This window comes from Myotis myotis, unplaced genomic scaffold, assembly GCF_014108235.1.
Source record: "Myotis myotis isolate mMyoMyo1 unplaced genomic scaffold, mMyoMyo1.p scaffold_m19_p_3, whole genome shotgun sequence".
Lineage (NCBI taxonomy): Eukaryota > Metazoa > Chordata > Mammalia > Chiroptera > Vespertilionidae > Myotis > Myotis myotis.
In genome coordinates, this window is record NW_023416335.1 from 142,074,371 (window position 1) to 142,095,463 (window position 21,093).

Sequence of the window (21,093 nt, forward strand, 5' to 3'; positions counted from 1 at the left end):
CCTGGCACCAGGATCAGTGTGACAGGGGGCAGCGCCCAAACCCCCTGATCGCCCTGCGGCTCTGTGTGTGACAGGGGGTGGGGTCACAACCTCCCTATCTGCCCTGCTCTGTTCGTGACAGGGGAAGGCACCCCAACCCCCTGATCGGCCCTGCTCTGTGGGTGATAGAGGGCAGCGCCCCAACCCCCTGATTGGCCCTGCTCTATGCATGACGGGGTGGCGCCACAACCTCCCCATCGACCCTGCCTTGAGTGTGACAGGGGGCGGTGCCCAAATCCCCCAATCGGCCCTACCCTGAGCGTGACTGAGGGTGGCATCGCAACCTCCCGATCCGCCCTGCTCTGTGCATGACAGGGGGCGGCGCCCCAACTCCCCAATCGGCTCTGCTCTGAGCCCAACCAGGGGCTGCACCTAGGGATTGGGCCTGCCCTCTGCCACCCGGGAGCAGGCCTAAGCCAGCAGGTCGTTATCTCCCAAGGGGTCCCAGACTGCGAGAGGGCACAGCCCGGGCTGAGGGACCCCTCTCCCCCCCGAGTGCACAAATTTTTGTGCACTGGGCCTCTAGTAAGATATAAGCAACAATGGGTGAATTATTTTCTGTTTTCATTAACTTTAACTTTCCCTAAGACTCATACTTATTTCTTATCACTGTGGCTAAGCTCACTGTACTTTTCTGGTCTTTGTACACTTTTTTTGGCAATATGATTGAACATTTACAAACATATACATGTATATATTTGTCACTTCTTTGCTTACTATTTTCCCCATAACCTTTCAGACAGGGTCCAAGTTCCTTAACTTGTATTATAATGTAACAACTCTGGACATTGCCTTCTCACTCTATGGATTTCAACCCTTTCCACTGCAACTTCTGCCTGTGGGTGGTTTCAGCACAAGTTGCTCCTCTTGGCTGGAGCAGTTTTTTCCCTTCTCTCTCTATCTGGCCAACTCTCCTACACATCCCTCAGAGAGTCATTTAAACATTACTTTTTTGTTTTTGTAAAAACTTTGTCAAGTCCCTAGACTAGGTTGGATACACATGCTCTGTGTAGCTTCTCTGTCATAGCACTTATTTTTCACATTATTGTTTTTATGAGTGAACTAGAGTCCCAATGCATGAAATTTGTGCAAGAGTAGGCCTTCCTTCTCCTGGCTGCCAGCACTGGCACCCAGGACCCAGGCTTCCTTCCCTCCGGCTGCTGGTAGGCACCCGGCACCTGGGATGTGGGCTTCCCTGCAGCCTCCAGCAGACACCTGGGACCCAGGATTCCCTTGCAACCCCGACTTTGTCTGGAAGGACGGAAGGACGTCTGGAAGGATGTCCGGTCTAATTAGCATATTATGCTTTTATTATTATAGTTGTTCTCTGCAGCAGGTGGATTACCACGTAGGTAGGAATTATCTATATTGCTTATCAATCTATCTCTGTTCTCAAATACAGGGCTTAATCAATATTTTTTATATAAAGTTTAGTGAGAAAAGTTATAATTAACCTTATTGCATTAATCCATTGCTTATCTTTTAAAGTATAAATAAAAAGTATATGCACATTGATTCTATTTTTTTTTTTTAATTAAAGCAAGGATGGACTGCCAAATCATGGGCCATACAGAATCCTTGCCCTCCTGTGTAAGTCACATTTTTTTCACATTTGAACTGTTTAATGAGCAAATATTTATAATATACTGACAAAAAATAAGGCAAAATTATATATACATGGCTATGATTGTAAACCACAGAAAAATTTATATGCAGGTAGGTGGCCTAAAATTACTATGTCAAAATTAACTGAAATAGCTCTTCTATAGGATGATAGGATTAAGGATAATACTTTTCTTGTTTTTGCTTTATTTAATATTGTTCTTCTGTATTCCTGGAAAAGTTTAAATATTGTTTTATTTAGAAAATTTAGCTAAGTGCATTTATTAAAGAAATATATAAAATTTTGCATTTTATAACTAGGATAGTCAAAATGAATTTGATGGGAACTCTATCTGTACTTGTATCTTGAGGAGTATGATTTTATTTTGAACTAGAATACATTGACTTGTTTTATACTTTATATTTTACCCTTTTAAAATTTGGAAGTATATATGTCCTTTCAAGTATTTTAGATTACAGGGCATTCTGGAAAATAGAAATTAAACTTAATAATTATGAGGCTGAGTCACATGAAATTGGCAAGTATCAGAAATTTCTTGTGGTTCTACATAATAGTACCTGTATATTCATCTAGACAGGGAATGGAGCTGGGTGCAAACATTAGATACAAGATGTTGAGTATGTAACAACAGTCAATTGTGTGTTGGTAAATGTTTTTAACAACTGGTTTTCTGAAACTGTACTATAAGATTAATATAAATTTTAATTGTTAATTATAAAGAATCTTAAGTATATTTTAAATTGATTATACATTTTACTGACATAAAGGATTTGTAGCAAGGAATTGACAAATACTGATAAAACTTATAAGCCCTTTATTGTAAATTGATTGTAATCAATTGATATAGCCAATTGATTATCACAGAAATATATATTTTTGTTTTGTTTTATTTTTAAATTCTCAGTTGAAGATTTTTTTTTCTATTAAATTTTAGAGTGGAGGGGAGGAGGGAGATGGGGGAGAGAGAAAAACATACCCGGGAGAGAAACACATCCATTGGTTGCCTCCTGAATCTACCCCGAGGATGGAGCCTGCAATGGAGGCACACACCCTTGACTGGGAATTGAACCTACAACCCTTTGATCTTTGGGACAATTCTCCAACCACTGAGCCACTCCAGCAAGGGCAAGATATCTTTGTTTTTTGCTGAATTCTTTTGTCTGTAGCCAAACTATGGTTGGAATTGATGGACTGTATAGTTCCAACATGAGTGTTGGTTGATATTTTTATTTATTGTAGGGTGACGTGAGTGATTGCTGGGTTGAATCAGGTGATAGTTTTGAATACTGCAACAATATTTCTGTTTGTTGTTATTCACAATGTGACAGTGAAGACGTGATACACTTTTAAGTTTTTTCTGCATTATTTATTTTCTCCACCACTTTTAAAGTCTCAGAAATCAAAAGTAATAAAATCAAGTCCTGATTCTTATTATTTTGCCAATTTCTGTGTAAATAATACCACTGTGCTTGATTTCAGGCTACCTATAGAGCAGTGATGGCGAACCTATGACACGCGTGTCAGAGGTGACACGCGAACTCATTTTTTGGGTTGATTTTTGTTTGTTAAATGGCATTTAAATATATAAAATAAATATCAAAAATATAAACCTTTGTTTTACTATGGCTGCAAATATCAAAAAATTTCTATATGTGACACGGCACCAGAGTCAAGTTAGGGTTTTTCAAAATGCTGACACGCCGAGCTCAAAAGGTTTGCCATCACTGCTATAGAGTAATATCATTGAAAACAGAATTGGAAAGAAATGTCTACCATTATATTACTACACAGACATAAATAACCTCTGGCATACAAATAATAGTGAAGGATAGTAAAATCATTAGGAAGTAAACCGTTGGCATCAGTGCACCATTTTATGTAAGATGCAGCATATATGATTTGCAGCTATTAAAGTCTCTTTTTTAAAAGTTATGGGCTACATAGATTTTTCTTTTTCTTTCAGGGTCCCACGCCTTGATTTGGGAAGCCTTGTTGACTCTGATGATGAGGTAATTTTTACTTAGTATTTAATATATCAAACATTTGAACACAATATTATATGTAGCAGATAATAAGTATCACTTAATTTTTTTTTAGGATGATTTTTCATATATTCCATTTAGAACAGCGCATATTCATTTTGACCCACCAAATCCATCTTCTGCTCTTGATGGGGTCACACCATGTCAAATACCATATACTCAGCAACATCTAAATGAACTGGTTAGTATTTAGTTCTTATAACCAACATTCTGAATTATAGTGTGCATTTTAGCACTGTATTTAATCCAGAAATTTTATTATGTTTAACCTATGTTTTGTTCAGTTTAAGGGTTTAACATATTAATATCCTAAACAATAATGTTGGTGAAGTAATTTTACTGTGCTTCATGTTTTTTCTCACAGAGGGATGTTATTATTAAAGTACCTTATAAAATTGGTAAAGCATAGGATTATCCTAATAGGAAATCAGGAATTTCAAATTATGGCAGAATATTAGATCAGATCTTGCTCATTTAAAAATATAAGATTTGTTTCTTGGAAATTGACTCATTCTTTAGGCTACTAGTGTATTAGAGAATAAATAATTCCAAGGTATCTCCTTGGGACATATTTGTACTTCACACAGTATTCTGTGTTATGACCATAAATTCTGACCAGTATCCTGTGAGTAGGGCATGCCTTGCTGTCTTTGTTAGTCTTTCTCATGTAACTGTCTCTATTCATGTTCCCATCAGTCTTATTTTGGGTAAATTGCACCAATAGTACCCTAGTCTGTATCATGTTATAGTTTTGCCTGAAGCTTTGCCTCATCCTTCTCCTCTGGGTTAGACTTGGATATCCTATCTAATAAAAGGATATTATGCAAATTAACCATCACTCCATCACAAAGATGGCAGTGCCCATAGACAAAAGATGGCAGCGCATAGTCCTCTCAGCCCCGCTGGAGTCTCCCAGTCCCAAGGCGGGGACTGTTGAGAGCAGGCAGCATGAGCTGCCTGGCAGAATGCTTGCTTCGTCACTGTGGTGACGAGGCAAGTGTTCCAAGCTGGTCCATGGATGGGCCTCTGGCTAGGCCGGGGTGCGGAATGCTTGCATAAGAAGAGAAGGAACCAATGAGCTGAGGAGAGTCGAGTGGCCCCCTCATTCCCAGGCAAGGTCAAGTCCAGGTGGCCAGAGGGTGGAGGGGGTGGAGGATAGTGTGACAGGAGGGGCTGGTGGTGGAGGCACAGGGGTGAAAGCCAGCTGAGAAAGAGGAAGAAAGCCCTTTATTGGAGTTCCTAAGAACAGGGAGGGAAGTTGTTTGCATTTCCCAGCCACAGAAGGGCCTCTGGCCAGGCTGGGGCGTGGAATGCTTGCATTGCTGCAGATGGGCCTCTAGGCCATGGAGAGCCTCTGGGCAGCAGGCACGGAGCGGCCGGGCCCTGTAGAAGGCTATTGGTGCACAGATTTGTGTGCAGGGCTACTAGTTATCAATAATTTTCAAGGGTTGTGCTGGCTTTTAAAGTGACTGTCCCTCTCTGGTCCATTAAGTATGCCCTAGTGTTTGCCTAACACTTGTTTCAGGTTTCTCTTATCCACTCTGTTATGTCTCACTCTCATGGAAGTGTGGCAGGCGCCCAAATAATACCAGAAGATAAACATCTTAACATTCTGGAAATGGGAACCATCTCAGTATTAGTGATTTGTAATTCCTATGACCCTTCTGGAAGAAATGATTGACAGTGGAGTTTTTCTGGGGCAGGAAGAAAAGGCCTAAAAAGAAAGAAAAGTTGTTCATTGTCCTCTCAAATTATCTTAGTACCAGGGCTGATTATCCCTGGGAAACAAGCTATGGGCTTTCTGGTATTAAAGGCCAGTGCCCAATCTCAGCAGTTCTGTCTGCTCTGGTTGCTGTGATACTGCACAGCTAAAGGTTTTAATTATCGCCTCTTTTAGGACGTAGATATAATTGTCTGTTTCTTACACATAAATGCTAAGGTAAGTGATAAACATGTTAATGTTAGTAAGGCAATTAATAATGATTTTGATTTCTTTTTTCTGGTGGATAGCATACTTTTTCTTTTTGTCTTAGGAGCAGGATATTATACCTGAAGATTTGCCAGCACCAACAAGCAAATATAAACTAAAATATCAGCAATACAAAACTGAAATGAAAGAGGGATATAAACAGTATTGTCAGAGAAATGCAGAAAAGACAAAATCAAATATCAGATATCAACCATCTCCAAGAAACAAGATAGATAACAAGGTAATATATGAGGCTTTATAAAGTTATAATGAAATTTTGAAAAAGAGTACACATATTATAGAAACATCTTCTTGTCTGATATGTCTTGCTGTTAGTCATAATAAGTGTTCCCTGGTATTTTACTCAGATTAACTAGTTTATTCTTCACAATTATCCTAAAGGGTTATTGCTATCATTTTCAGATGTAAAAAGAGTCTAGCCATATGACATGACCTCATCATCTTTTCTCAATTGGAAATTTTTCACTTGCCATGGATTGTAAATAAGACAGTATAGCTGTTTTTGATGTAGCTGCCTTGAATTCTGTCTTCCAGTCTAAATATTAAAGTTGAAAAGTGGTTTCAGATTTTATAATGACCCTCTTTTTTTCTAAAACTACCATTACTCCATGATTGTCTTCTGTCTTATTTTGGGAAATGTGTTTTAACATCATGAATTCCTAAAATTGTTATGCTTTTATTTAACACTAGAGACCCGGTGCATGAAATTCGTGCATGGGAAGGGGGTCCCTCAGCCTGGCCTACACGCTCTTGCAATCCGAGACCCCTAAGATATCCCTCTCGCAATCTGGTACCACTGGCTCCTAACCACTTGCCTGCCTTCTTGCCTGATTGCCCTTAAATGCCTCTGCCTGCCTGCCTGATTACCCCTAACTGCTCACCTGCCTGCCTGATCACCCCTAACCACTCTGCCTGCCTGCATGATTTCCCCTAGGTGCTTGCCTGCCTGTCTGATTGCCCTTAACCACTTCTGCCTTGGCCTCTGCACCCAGTACCCAGGCTTCCCTCCTCTGGCCAGCCACAGGCATCTGGGACCCGGGCTTCCCTCCCTCTGGCCGACCACAGTACCCAGGACCCAGGCTTCCCTCCTCTGGCCGGCCACAGGCATCTGGGACCCGGGCTTCCCTCCCTCTGGCCGACCACAGTACCCAGGACCCAGGCTTCCCTCCCTGTGGTCGGCTGCTGGCATCTGGGACTGCAGGAGGCTTCCTCCGGCCAACTGCAGGCTCCCGTGATCACGGGCATCTCCTCCAGGCCAGCTGCAGGCACCTGGGACTACGGCTTTGTCAAGAAGGATGTCCGGAATGATGTCCAGAAGATGTCCGGTCTATCTGGTCTAATTAGCATGTTACCCTTTTATTAGTATAGATTAAATAGGTGGAAATTCAGTAAGAGTAAAACTTAATGAATTTAGTGGCTTTCCTGAAGCATACAGGAGAGATCAATCTTGAATTTTGGAAAGAAAGGTTTGGAAATAGTTTGTGATGCAACTGGACATAAAGAAGAGAACAGTTGTATACAATTCTTAATTCAGTTAACTTACTATAAAAGTAATGTATTTTCAGGGACGTTTGATAGTTATATTTGGTTAGTTGTATTTTTCTATAGGTAAAAAAAATTAATTTATAAGCATGTGTAGCACATCAGTTAATTTTTCTAATCCACATATAAATTATCTAGAATAACTAAATCACATGCTGTTTAGCTGAAAGCATAACAGCAAAAGTTATGGGGTTACTAGGTGTCCTTTATCTTAAGACAAAATTCCCAGATCCAAACAATGCACACAAGTATAATAATCTAGTGTCTATAATAAGCAGGATAATTTCACAATTTTTTCACATCTGATGAGAAGCCAGATTCTGCAGAGATTTTGAAGATTGGGCTGAGAAAACTTGCTAATGGATTTCTTGTAGGCTTGAGAGAAAGGAAAGATGAAGATTGGTGCTAAGGCTTTTGTTTTGAACAATTGAAAGGGTGAGGAAGACCACAAGGAAATATGGTTTGAAGAGGTTAAAAGATACCAAGTGGAAATACTACGGTTCCCCCTATGTAAAGGTTAAAAATAAGCTGAAACAAAACAAAATGCTTTTCAATTTTCAACTTAAACATAATGTAGAATGTCTGAAAGAAAATCTGACAAAGATATTAGCAGTAATAAATAAAGGTATAAAATATCCTCATACATTGATTCCTGATAGTTAATACTTGAACAAGATTCATTATTCATTCATTGAATAAATATTCATCAAGTGCTTACTCTGTGCGTTCCTCTTCTGTCACCTGGGAACTGCAACGAAAAGGACTGGCAAGATTCCTGCTCTCATGGAAGTTATAGCAGGGGAGGCAGGCAACGAGTCACAAAGAGATGTATAGTAAGATTTCCTGTAGCAATCACAGCCATGACAACAGAGTAGAGTATGAAGAAAGATCTTGAAATCTATTAAGTTTTTCCAGTTGCAATCCTACTGGAACACTTTTGTTCTTGTTAAGGGAATATAGCACATCTTATATTCAGAGAAATAGTTAGTGTTTATCTCTTTAGGACCCCAAAGGATTTTTTCCTTAAAGGATACACCCCTTCTTTTAGTACTTTACCTCCAAATTTAATTTTTATAAGGAGTGGGCATACTTACATTTATTAACTTTACAAAGACTTAAATGGACACTAATAGTTATAATAGTTGCTACCTTTTATGTAATGCTTTCTTTATGTCAGGTACTTCTTTTTTAAAGTGTGGAACATGTGTCATCTCATTTCATCTTTTTCTGTGTGTGTTTGTAAAGTAGTAACTGCTGTTAATTCCCATTTTCATGAGTAAACCAAGGCACAGAGAGTTCATCTAGCTAGAAAGTGGAAGGGCTGGATTCGAATAGGCAGTGTGATCCTCAGAGCCTATACTGTTAACCCCTCCACAAATAATCACTGACATGTTCACTGGTTCTTTAACCCTTTCTTCTTTTAAAAACAAATATTCAAAGTATGTGTATGTGAGTTCCTTTATTGCTTTCATGTATAGAATGCCCAAGGGGAAGAAGCCGTCACAGATGACCTTACAACTCTGGATAGGAAAGCCCTCTTACAGCAGCGTTATGCAGACAACCCTTACCATGCACAGCAGAGTACAAGGAAATCTAATGCTGTAAGTTACCAGTCTGTTTACTTATTATTTGATAAACCAGCGAGATAATTTGCCCTGCAAGGTTTTTACAGACTTATCATTGAATAAATAATTTCAACAATTAAATTTGGAATGAGATGAATATTCATTAATGTGCACATTGAGTCCTCATTTTAATAAATGATTGACGTTTGGTCTATTCACTGTGGAGAAATTGTCTTGAATCTTTGAGAGTTTGTAAAAATCCTAATATATAAAATGTAGGATCTGTAATGTCCAAAATGACTGAAGTCTCGACTGACCGGAAGTCACTCCTGCAGTCAGTGCTGGGTTTCTGTGATAACTGCCGCTGTTATTGGTGCGGTGGCCCAGCACTGACTGCCAAGGGGGCTGTGGATCAGGCCCAGAGAGAGAAGCAGATTCTGACCCGTAGCCTCCATGGCAGCTGTTGATCAGCCCTTGGCTCTCTCTTTCTCTCTGGGCCTGGCCAGAAGCCACGCCTCTCTTTCTCTCCAGGCCTCCCCGGGGCCTGCTGATTAGCCCCATCTCTCTGATCAGGCCCAGAGATAGACCCGGAGACACTAACTGACATAGAAACCAATCAATCAGAACCAAATCTGGGTGAAGTGCAAGGAGCCAATGGCTGCCTATGAGGCAGAGCTTTTGACACTGACTGGCATAAAAACTAACCAATCAGAACCTAATCTGGGTGAACTGTGAAGGCAGAACCTAAGGTGGGGGCTGAGGAGGGGTTTTAATGATAACAGCTGTTTGGTGTTAGGTGTAAGAAAGTGATTCGATTTTTTAATGACCAGTTTGTCAGTATAGTGTATATGGCTGGCTATCAGTCCAGATATAGGGATTATGTATTTTTGTCTGCCAAGAGTGTCTCCTCCTGCTGAAAAAGGCTTCCCTCACTATTTAAGCAATCCTATCCTATATAATCTATCTATAGTAATAAGAGTGTAGTATGCTAATTAGACCGGGTCGACCGTCCATTTTCTGGACATCCGACTTTCTTTTGGACAAAGCCATGGTGGTGGGGGCTGAGGCAGAGGCAGTTAGGGTGATCAGGCCAGCAGGGGAAGGCAGTTGGGGTCAAGATCAGACCAGCAGGGAAGAGTCGTTGGGGGCAAGATCAGGCTGGCAGGGGAGGGAAGTTGGGGCTGAGAACAGGCTGGCAGGGAGCGCAGTTGGGGGTAAGATCAGGCCAGCAGGGGAGGGCAGTTGAGGGTGAGAACAGGCCAGCAGGGAAGGGCAGTTAGGGGTGATAGGCAGGCAGGCAGAGGCAGTTAGGGGCGAACAGGCAGGCAGGTGAGCAGTTAGGAACCAGCGGTCCCACATTGCAAGAGGGATGTCTGATTAGAGAGGGTGCACGTTGGGCTGAGGGAACCCCCAGCACTGGGAATTTCATGCACCGTACCACTAATTTTGTTTATAAAGTTCCTAATGTTAATTGGCTACTCTTTGTCAGTGGGTTTATTTGTCATCGACTCCCCCCCACAGTAGTCTGGTTATGTTTTTCAAAGTCAGAAGCTAAGAAAGCTAGAGAAATTCAGAGCTGTTAAGGAAAAGGATAGGAATTAAATATAAGCTCTTTAGCAAGAGGGAAGTAAAACTTTAGACTCTCAGTATTAACTATATCATAACCTTTACAAAATCAATTAATATTGTTTGATGGGTATTGCTTAGATCAGTTCTGGTATGTCATTTCTTTTTTTTTAACATTAAAATAAATTTTTTCAATAGAAGTATTTTACTTAATGATGTTTACATTTTAAAAATTAAATTAATTGGGGTGACATAAGCTAATAAAATTATATAGGTTTCAAGTGTGCAATTCTATGATATACCATCTGGATATTGCATTGTGCCCATCGCCCATCAGACCAACCTGCTTGAAGTTGGAATCCAGTGGCCACCCCAGACACTCCCGGGTGGTGAAAATCTTAGGGATGCTTGTAATAGATGATGGAAATCCAGTGAATATTGGCTCAAAAGTTGGGAAAATTCACATTTAGATAAACTAAATAAAAATAAAGCAATATGGATCTAGCCAGTTACATTTTCATTATCATTGAATGGAAAATTAATATATTTTTATTTTGGTCAAACTCATCCAGAATCACTGCCTTCTGAACTGACAGCTGTGTGTAATCAGTTTCCACCAGGTAGACTGGTTTTCTGTGGATGTCCCACGTTGTTAACTTGTTATAGTTTTTTTACTAAAACCACATAACATTATTTTCTATGCCTAATATTATTTAGACTAGAGGCCCGGTGCACAAAAATTTGTGCACTCGGGGGGTCCCTCAGCCTGGCCTGTGCCCTCTCACAGTCTGGGACCCTTCGGGGGATGACCACCTGCTGGCTTAGGCCCACTCCCCAGGGGACTGGGCCTAAGCTGGCAGTCAGACATCCCTCTGGCAGCCCGGGAGCCCTCAGGGAATGTCCACTTGCCAGCGGGGAGCAGGCCTAAGCTGCAGTCGGACTTCCTTAACGCTGCTGAGGAGGCGGAAGAGGCTCCCACCACCACCGCTGTACTGGCAGCCATCAGCCTGGCTTGTGGCTGAGCAGAGCTCACCCTGTGGGAGCGCACTGACCACCAGGGGTCAGCTCCTGCATTGAGCGTCTGCCCCCTGGTGGTCAGTGTGTGTCATAGTGACCAGTCATTCCCAGTTGTTCTGCTGTTAGGGTCAATTTGCATATTACCCTTTTATTATATAGGATAGAGGCCTGGTACAAGGGTTGGGACAGTCTGGTTTGCCCTGAAGGATGTCCCAGATCAGGGTGGGAGTTCTGCTGGGGTGCCTGGCCAGCCTGGGTGAGAGGCTGAGGGCTGTTTTCAGGTAGGCCACACCCCCTTCAGGGAGAGGGGGTCCTGTTGGGGTGCCTGGCCAGCCTGGGGAGGGGCTGATGGCTGTTTGCAGGCTGGCCAAGCCCTCCAGTGGGGACCCTCACCCCATGAGGGTGTGGCCACCCTGGGTGAGGGGCTGATGGCTATTTGCATGCTGACCACAGCCCCCAGCCACCCAAGCTCACAGTGGAGGGTGGCTGGAAGCAGGTATCTGAGATTTATTTAGCTTCTATAATTGAAACTTTGTTGCTTTGAGCGGAGGCCACAGCCAGCCAGGGCAGGTGGGAAGCTTGGCTTCCTCTATTGCCAGGGCAACCAAGCCTCCTGCTTGCTCCAGCTCTGTGGCTATCAGCCGCCATCTTGGTTGGGTTAATTTGCATATAGTCGCTCTGATTGGCTGGTGGGTGTGGCTTGGGGAATAGCGGAGGTGTGGTCAATTTGCATGTTTCTCTTTTATTAAATTAGACTAGAGGCCTGGTGCACAAAAATTTGTGCACTCCGGGGGAAGGGGGGGTCCCTCAGCCCGGCCTGTGCCTTCTCGCAGTCTGGGACCCCTTGGGAGATAACGCCCTGCTGGCTTAGGCCTGCTCCCGGGTGGCAGAGGGCAGGCCCAATCCCTAGGTGCAGCCCCTGGTCGGGCTCAGAGCAGGGCCGATTGGGGAGTTGGGGCGCCGCCCCTGTCATGCACAGAGCAGGGCGGATTGGGAGGTTGCAATGCCACCCTCAGTCACGCTCAGGGTAGGGCTGATTGGGGAGTTGGGGCACCGCCCCCTGTCACACTCAAGGCAGGGTCGATGGGGAGGTTGCAGCGCCACCCCCTGTCATGCACAGAGCAGGGCCAATCAGGGGGTTGGGGCGTCGTACCCTGTCACACACAGAGCAGGGCCAATCAGGGGTTTGGGGCGCCGCCCCCTGTCACACACAGAGCCGCAGGGCAATCAGGGGGTTGGGGAGCTCTCCCCCTATCAGGCACAGAGCAGGGCTGATCAGGGGGTTGGGTCACCTTCCCCTGTCACGAACAGAGCAGGGCGGATAGGGAGGCTGTGGCCTTGGCCCCTGTCACGCACAGAACCGCAGGGTGATCAAGGGGTTTGGGCGCTGCTCCCTGTCACGCTGATCCCGGTGCCGGGAGGCCTCACGGCTCCTCTGATCTCGGTGCTGGGAGGCATATTACCCTTTTGCTATATAGGATAGAGGTCTGGTGCACGTGTCGGGGCCAGCTGGTTTGCCCTGAAGGGTGTCCTGGATCAGGGTGAGGGTCCCCACTGGGGTGCTTGGCCAGCCTGGGTGAGGGGATGATGGCTGTTTGCAGGTGGTCACACACCCTTCAGGGTGGGGGTCCCCACTGGGGTGCCTGGCCAGTCTGGGTGAGGGGCTGAGGGCTGTTTTCAGGCTGGCGGGTGACGGAAGCTCCCAACCGCTCCTTTTTTTCTTTTTCTTTTTAATTCTGGGCCAGCTTTAGCTCTGAGCCTCCAGCTCTTAGGCCTCCGCTGCTGAAAGCAGGTATCTGGTTTGTTTCGGTTCTATAATCGAAACAATGTATAACTCCAGCTCTGAAATCCCGGCTCGTTGAAAGCAGGTTTCTGGGGTTTTGTTTAGGTTCTATATTTGTTACAATGTTTCAAACTGCAGGCTCAGAGGCCTGCAAGGCAGGCGGGGAACGTTGGTTTCCTCCGTCACTGAAGCAAGCAAGCCTCATGTTAGTTTCAAGCTGCCTGGCTGCTGCTGCCATCTTGGCTGGCAGTTAATTTGCATATTGCCCTGATTAGCCAATGGGAAGGGTAGCGGTCGTATGCGAATTACCATGTTTCTCTTTTATTAGATAGGATATTGATGTTTGGTAGAATAAGGAATATTAGCAGGATCATTCTAAAGATAAAGAAGCTACTTTATAAGACAACATAGTGTCTCAAATAAGGGTTCTTTGATATGTGTCTCAAGTTACACTTGAAATGCATGTCACCAATGCTTAAGGTCAGTTGAGTTTTGGTCTTGGTGTAATCCAAAGCCACCGGGTGTGAGTGGAATTCTTTTCCTTACAATTACTTTATTAGTGGCAATATATCTAAATTCACTATCAAGTACATTTCACTTGATTGTGGTAGTCCTCATTTATCTATGCTTTTCAAGGGAATGTTTATTTAAGTAAATGTTGAACACATCAAAAATTAGTATTTATTTATTTTTAAAATGTAGGTGGCTACTTTTTAATTTAATATTTAGCCACCTAACTGGACGACAGAAGCAGTGAGAGTGAGGTTTCCATTTCATATCTTCTAGTTTGCTTGTCATTTTTCAATGTTATCATATTCTTTGCACCAGTGTGACTTCTGTATCTAATCTGTTTTATGCTTACACAGACCTCTAAATCAATGTGCCTCAGGGTGGTTCTGACCTTTCCAAAAAGTATAAACCACCATAAATGTCAACAGTTACGGTGGGCTTTCTGCAAAGGCTCCATATTTATTAACCTCAGCTCTTTTGTTTGCTTGTTATTGGTGTAATTAGCTAGTTTATTGATATTGATAATAGGAAGAGAGCAAAGGGGAGGCCAGACATTATAAGCATGGTCATCTGGGCAGCTTCACCAAGAAACTGCAACATCACACTCCCCATGGGAACCACTGGTCCATTCCCTGAAGATCACTGGGGTAAGAAATCATATAAAAAGGTAGATGGATGCATGCACAGTGAAGTCGGGGTGACGTAGGAAAGGTGCTTGTCTGTCAGTCTAGCCTGGGGAACAATGGATTGGCTAGGGTGTGGACCCCATCAAAAGCATGCAAAGTCTTGGAAAGTTAAAATCTCCAGACAAAATCTCTTGTTCATGCTGGCTCCCTCTTGCTCTGTGAACAGCACTGTTCTCACTCCATAGCCATGTGGCCTTAAGCAGTGCATGGCCATGGCTGTGCGAGCCTCACATGCAATGGACTGCAGCTGGGAACACAAGTTAAGCTAGCCAGAGGCTAGACTGGAATGGACTGTAATATGGAGCAGAAATCCTGGGCAGTGGCCTTTATTCTGGCCCTACTGAAGACACAGTTGAACTCTTTCAATGGTGGGATGAACAGAGATAAGACCTTAGAAGGGAACACCTGTAATTTTGCATAATCATTAAGGCTTTCTACTAACCCCCATCATCCCATGGGGCCTCAGGAAATTATTTTCCTCATGCACCCCAAGAACTTCACTTTCACTGGTAACACTTCTGGGTTTTACATCTCTGTTCTGGCTGATCTTTATTCTATATAATTTCACATTTTAGATAGTATCCACTTTCTGAATCACCCTTGAATATAAAATGTTTTACTTGTAAGTTACACAATTCTTCTAACTTCTTAAAAATCATTATAAAGTGTCACAAGCTTAAGACCACAAGATGCAGTTATATATTACACTAGAGGCTCAGTGCATGAAATTCATGCATGGGGGTAGGGGGGTCCCTCAGCCCAGCCTGCACCCTCTCCAATCCAGGACCCCACAAGGATCAGGCCTAAACCGGCAGTTGGACATCCCTCTCGTAATCTGGGACTGCTAACTCCTAACCACTCACCTGCCTGCTGGCCTGATGCCCCTAATGCTCCCCTGCTGGCCTGATTGCCCCCAACCGCCTCTGCTTGCTAGCTTGATCACCCCCTATCTGCTCCCCTGCTGGTTTGATCACTCCCTAACTGCTCCTCTGCTGTCCTGATTGCTCCTAACTGCCCTCCCCTGCTGGCCTGATTGCCCCTAACTGCCCCCCTGCCAGCCTGATCACCCCTAACCGCCTCTGCGTGGCTTTGTCCGGAAAATGTCCAGTCTAATTAGCATATTACTCCTTTATTAGTATAGATGATATGAGCTCCAATGAGGCATATTTGAATGTGTAAAGCATGCATCTTAAATTTCTACCCAACAAACATCTAAATTCAATTGCAGACTAACAATTAAATGATTGTGCCCAATGTTTCCAGGTTTCTTAGGAGTTTGTACTTTTTGTTTTTATAATATACCTTTACTTATTCTAATTTAATTTTGTGCCAGTTTCAAATAACATTCTCTCTCTAAATGTACAAAGCCTCTATCTTAAGCAACATTACATACTTGAATTCATTTATTGGAATGTTTATTGGAATGATCCATGGAGATGGATGACAATAATTTATATTCTGAAAATAGAACAAGTTTTATTTGACTTCTTAATTTTTTCACCATTTTTGACTTATCCTTCAAAAGAAACATTTTAGTGATTATAGTTACTTGATAATCTAACTGGACTTGAGTGATTACAAATTAGTTTATGAAACCTAAAATGCAGTAAAAATACTTTTGGAAAAGCAAAAAATAGTATGAAGATAGTTTAGTCAAAACACTAATTGAGAAAAGTTGATCAAGGATTATTAATGGATTATATGTATCAAAAATATTACTCTTTTAATGATGGGAGCCTTTGTTAGATTTTTGCTATAGCATTAATTGATTGCAATTCAATTTCAGCTTCAGGTACTGGGGATGGTTTATATTTTAGGACTCTTGAATTAACTGTAGTATATTCTGCTTTATGGACAGTGTGATTTTCCTTATTTCTCTTCTCAGGAAATTGTGGCCGCTGAAAAGAAGAAACAGAGCGTTGCAGAGCAAGTGATGCTGGACCACCTATGCCGGTGAGAGTCACTGCTGACAGAAATCCATTCAGAACATGTTCATAGCAGCACAACTTACAATAGCTAAGACCTGGGAACAGCCCAAGTGCCCATCAGTAGATGAGTGGATAAAAAAGCTGTGGTACATTTACACCACGGAATACTATGCAGCAGTATAAAAGAGGGATCTCTTACCCTTTGCAACAGCATGGAGGGACCTGTAGAGTATTATGCTAAGCAAAATAAGCCAGTCAGAGAAAGATAGGTATCCCATAGTCTCACTCATATATGGAATCTAATGAACAAAATAAACTGATGAACAAAATAGATCCAGAGACATAGAAACATGGGAACAGTCTGATGAATCACAGAGGAAAGGCAGGGGTGGGTGGGAAGAGATTAAATGTAACATATGCATATGTGCATATATGCAAAACTCATGGACACTAGAGTGGGAGCATGGGGCAGCTAGAAGGAGCCAATGGGGGTGGGGGAGGAGGAAGGACATCTAAAATACTTTCAATAATAAAGATAAATTTAAAAAATACATTTTTTTATGCCTGATGACCCATATCCTTGGCTAATCAATAAGTTGTTAACTCAATCCCAAACTTTCTCTGTTCAATGCCCTCATAGTGTTTTAGTACTTTTTAAATAGAAATAATAATATCCATTATTTCTATTTATTGAATACTAGAGGCCCGGTGCACGAAATTTGTGCACGGTAGGGGGGGGGGCGGTGTCCCTCAGCCTGGCCTGCACCCTCTCCAATCTGGGACCCCTTGGGGGATGTCTGACTGCCGGTTTAGGCCCTATGGGATCGGGCCTAAACCGGCAGTCAGACACCCCTCTCACAATCTGGGATTGCTGGCTCCTAACCGCTCACCTGCCTGCCTGCCTGATCTCCCCTAACCACTCTGCCTGCCAGCCTGCTTACCCCCAACTGCCCCCCACCGGCGTGCTCACCCCCAACTTCCCCCACTGCCAGCCTGGTCACCCCAACTGCCCTCCCTTCCTGGCCTGATCTCTCCTAACCACCTCTGCCTCAGCCCTGCCACTATGGCTTTGTCTGGGCAGTGGCCACAGAGCCTGGCTTAGCTTTCTGGGTCACTGGGGTGACCCAAGAAGCCAAGCTAAGCCTCCCGCCCGCTCTCCTCCAGTTGGCTCTGTGGCTCCGATTGGCTCTGTGGCTCCAGTTGGCTCTGTGGCTCTGGCTGGCAATGCCATCTTTGTCGCGTCAATTTGCATATTCCCTCTTTATTGGCTGTGGGAGCCACCATCTTTATCGTGAAGTGACAGTTAATTTGCATGTTACTCTTTCATTAGATAGGATTTTTGTCTAAACAACTGAATGAGCATGCACTTCCTAACTATTTAATGGCTTTGAAAAACAACAGCACATGAATTAAAAGAAGAAGTATTTTTCTCATTCTTAAGTAGCCATAATTACTTGCTAATGGGATGTATGTACCTTTTGGGGGCACTGCACAGTCTCTCAAACCTTGGACCTGTTTATGATGCTGCCACAGTCACTTTCTATTTCATATGGCACTTGCTGTTTACCACAGCACTGTAGAAAGCCCTGCTTTGCAAAGATGTGACTTCACTGAGGGAGTGTGTCTTGTTGAAACTGTGAGTTACTTTGAGCTAGTAGTTCATGTGGTGTCCAAACAAAATACTGTTTCCCTCAAAAACTAAAAATATCCTTCAGTCTCCCTGAGAGTTCCCTGGGGCACCTCAGAATGACTTGGCGTAGAGTTTGGGAACAGTAGGACTAACTATAGAATTGTAGAACGTAATCTAAGTTTCACAACCCTTAGAAAACTATATAAAGATTTAGCACCTGCTGTGCTCCATTGCATAAGAATGTGTAAATACTGCAAGATTTCAAAAGAAAACGGAAGAGTCTCGGTCTAGGACACCTTTGAGAAGAAGTAAGACAAGTTTAGCTGTAGAAAAAAGTCTTTGATTAGGTGGTAGAGAGAAAGAATAATATTCCACATGCATGTTTTTCAGTAAATTATCTGAAATAAATAATTATACTTACAGTATTCAATGTATCTCCTTCCATTATCTCATGAACTCACTTTAATAATGTTTCCACCCCACCATCCCACCACAAGGTGATTATTCATTTAACATCTGACAAATACAGAATTCTGATAGCAGTATAAATTTGCATTCATACATGGGCTTTTTCGACTGCCTACCAATATGTGAACGCTGGCACAATGGATTATCCCACTTCAATGTCGGACTTTGTGTTTTGTGGCGTAGGGCTGTAATCAGTGATCCAGAGCAAAACTTAACCACTGAGAAACCAGAAGGTGCTTGTGTCCTTCCAGACTCAAACCTAACACCTCTTCGATTTAGGAAAAGAACACTACATGAAACAAAGTAAGAAGAGCTTACCAATCAATGTAAATTGAGCCTGTGGTATTTATACATGTGTTTTTTAAAATGTTATTTTGTGTCCAACTGAAAAGTGTTTTGCTTTTTGCAATTTAAAAGGAAGTGGATTTTTGGAGTTTAGATTCTAGTTCTTCCACTTTAAGATACTGGGATAAAGTTTGCCCTTTAGGTTTTCTATCTGTAATTTAGGAATAACAGCCACAACCTTAGGAGAGAATAGATATGTCCTTCTGTATAGAATATATGATACAGTAACTGAGACATTGGTATGTACGCAATATATATTGGCTGAATCTCATTGGTATGTATTACATTCAAAGTTGGTGTTGTTTAAAGTTATTATTTTGCATTTTACTTTGTATCTTATAACAGCCTTTGGCTGGAATGGGCTTTCACAGGCCTCTGGTGTATTTCACTTAAATTTCTCAACAACTTCACTGACTGTTGACATCTAGCCTCAGCTTTAAAAGACATAGAAAATCTACCAGTTCCACTGCAATTCTTTTATATTTTCAGACTGCAATTGTCAGGTAGTTACTTATAACTTTTATCTTTGTGTCTTATTCTTATTTTCTGGAAGCTTTAATTATCATGACTTCAAACATGTGAATGGATCATGCATTAACTTCCTACTGCTGCTGTAACAAATGACCACAAACAGTACTGTAAAGCAACACAGATTTATCCTCTTACAGTTCTAGAGGTCAGACCCGTGGGAGGTGCCTTGACAGGCGCATTCCTTCTGGAGGGTCAGGGAAGAACCTGTTTTCTTGTCTTTTTCAGCTTCATTGCTTGGCTCATGGCTCATGGCCCTTCTCCCTTGTTCCAAGCCAGCAATGGCTGGGCAAGCCTTCTCGTGTTATCTCACTCCGACAGTCTTCTGTCTCACGTGCTCCTCTGCTTCCCTCCTATAAAGACCCACGTGATGGCACTGAGCCACGTGGGTAATCCCGGGCAATCTCCTCATCCCCAGCTCTTTCATCTGTAAATTAACATATTTACATGTTCTGAGGATTAATTAGGACATGGACGTCTTTAGGGGACCATCATTCAGCTATCACATATCTAAATCTCTCTCTTTTAAAGTTTTATTAAAATAAAATATACTCTCACAAAGTATACACATTTTGGGTGTACGGCATATGAATTTTCTCAGCCTGAACAAGTTTTTAGATCAAGAAATAGAAGGGACCCTGTTCCCCAACACCCCGCCCTTGGTGCTGTCTCCCAGTTACTGTCCACACCCTCTGCCACTGCAGGTTGACTTCTCTGTCCTACTATCAGAGGTTATGCACTTCAGTGAAATCACAAAATGTAGATTCTGTATCTGGCTTATTTTGCTCAACATTATGTTTGTACATTTTATCCGTATTATTATTAATAGGTGTCCTTTATTTTCATTGCTGTACAGTATTTCATTATGTAAATATACCATAATTCATTTATGATATATATAGTAAATGTCCATGCTTATGGACATTTGACATGTTATGAATAATGTTGCCATGAACTTTTTGCATGCCTTTTTGTGAATATATGTATTCATTTCTGCTCAGTACCTACTTAGAAGTGGAATCACTGGACCATTTAGTATGCAAGTGTTCAACTTTAACAAATATTAACAGCTGGCTGGGGTGACTCAGTGGTTGAGCATCGACTCATGAATCAGGATGTCACTGTTTCATTCCTGGTAAGGGCACATGACTTGGTTGTGGGCTCGATCCCAAGTAAGGGGCGTGCAGGAGGCAGCCAATGCATGATTCTCTCGTCGTTGGTGTTTTTATCTCTCTCTCCCTTTACCTTCTCTCTCTGAAATCTATATATAACATATTTTTTAAAATATTGCCAAATAATTTTCCAAAGTGATTGCAATTAACACTGTCACCAGTTACAGCAAGAGGATGCTAATTGCACCATATATTTGCTCCTGGTTGGTATTCTCTATATTTTTTTATTTTAGTTCTTATGGGGATGTATTGGTAATTTTAATTTACATTTCGCTAGAGAATAATGAAGTTTAGTACTTCTACATATGAATATTGGTCATCTAAATATATTCTTATATGAAACTTCCCTTCAAATCTGTTGGGTTATCTTTTTCACATTGGCTGTGGAACTTACTTATACATTCTAGTTACAATTCCCTTTTCAGTTGTGTTTGCTGAACATCTATTTTCCTACCCTGTGGTTGCCTTTACATTCTCTTGATCAGAGTTCTTAATTTCAGTTTGCCATTCTTTCCATTTGTTGTTAGTGTCCTTTGTGTATTATTTTTTAAATATATTTTTTATTGATTTGAGAGAGATAAAGGAATGGAGAGGGAGAGCAGGAGAGAGAATAATCCATGTATGAGAGAAACATTGATTGGTTTCCTCCTGCACGCCC

At 42.3% G+C, this 21,093-nt stretch overlaps 1 protein-coding gene across 7 annotated transcripts in view; it reads left to right on the top strand.

Annotated features, from left to right (window-relative positions):
• Positions 1–21,093, top strand: part of CAPS2 (calcyphosine 2) — a 57,091-nt gene that overhangs the window by 10,085 nt on the left and 25,913 nt on the right. For 4 of the 7 annotated variants that reach the window (XM_036301395.1, XM_036301401.1, XM_036301396.1 and 1 more), the window contains 7 exons: positions 1,580–1,629; positions 3,627–3,672; positions 3,761–3,886; positions 5,739–5,915; positions 8,716–8,838; positions 16,250–16,317; positions 18,574–18,693. In XM_036301395.1, coding sequence (XP_036157288.1) covers positions 1,580–1,629; positions 3,627–3,672; positions 3,761–3,886; positions 5,739–5,915; positions 8,716–8,838; positions 16,250–16,317; positions 18,574–18,693 — 710 coding nt within the window. The remainder of the gene's footprint in view (positions 1–1,579; positions 1,630–3,626; positions 3,673–3,760; positions 3,887–5,738; positions 5,916–8,715; positions 8,839–16,249; positions 16,318–18,573; positions 18,694–21,093) is intronic. The other 3 variants (XM_036301397.1, XM_036301399.1, XM_036301398.1) reach the window with 2 other exon arrangements.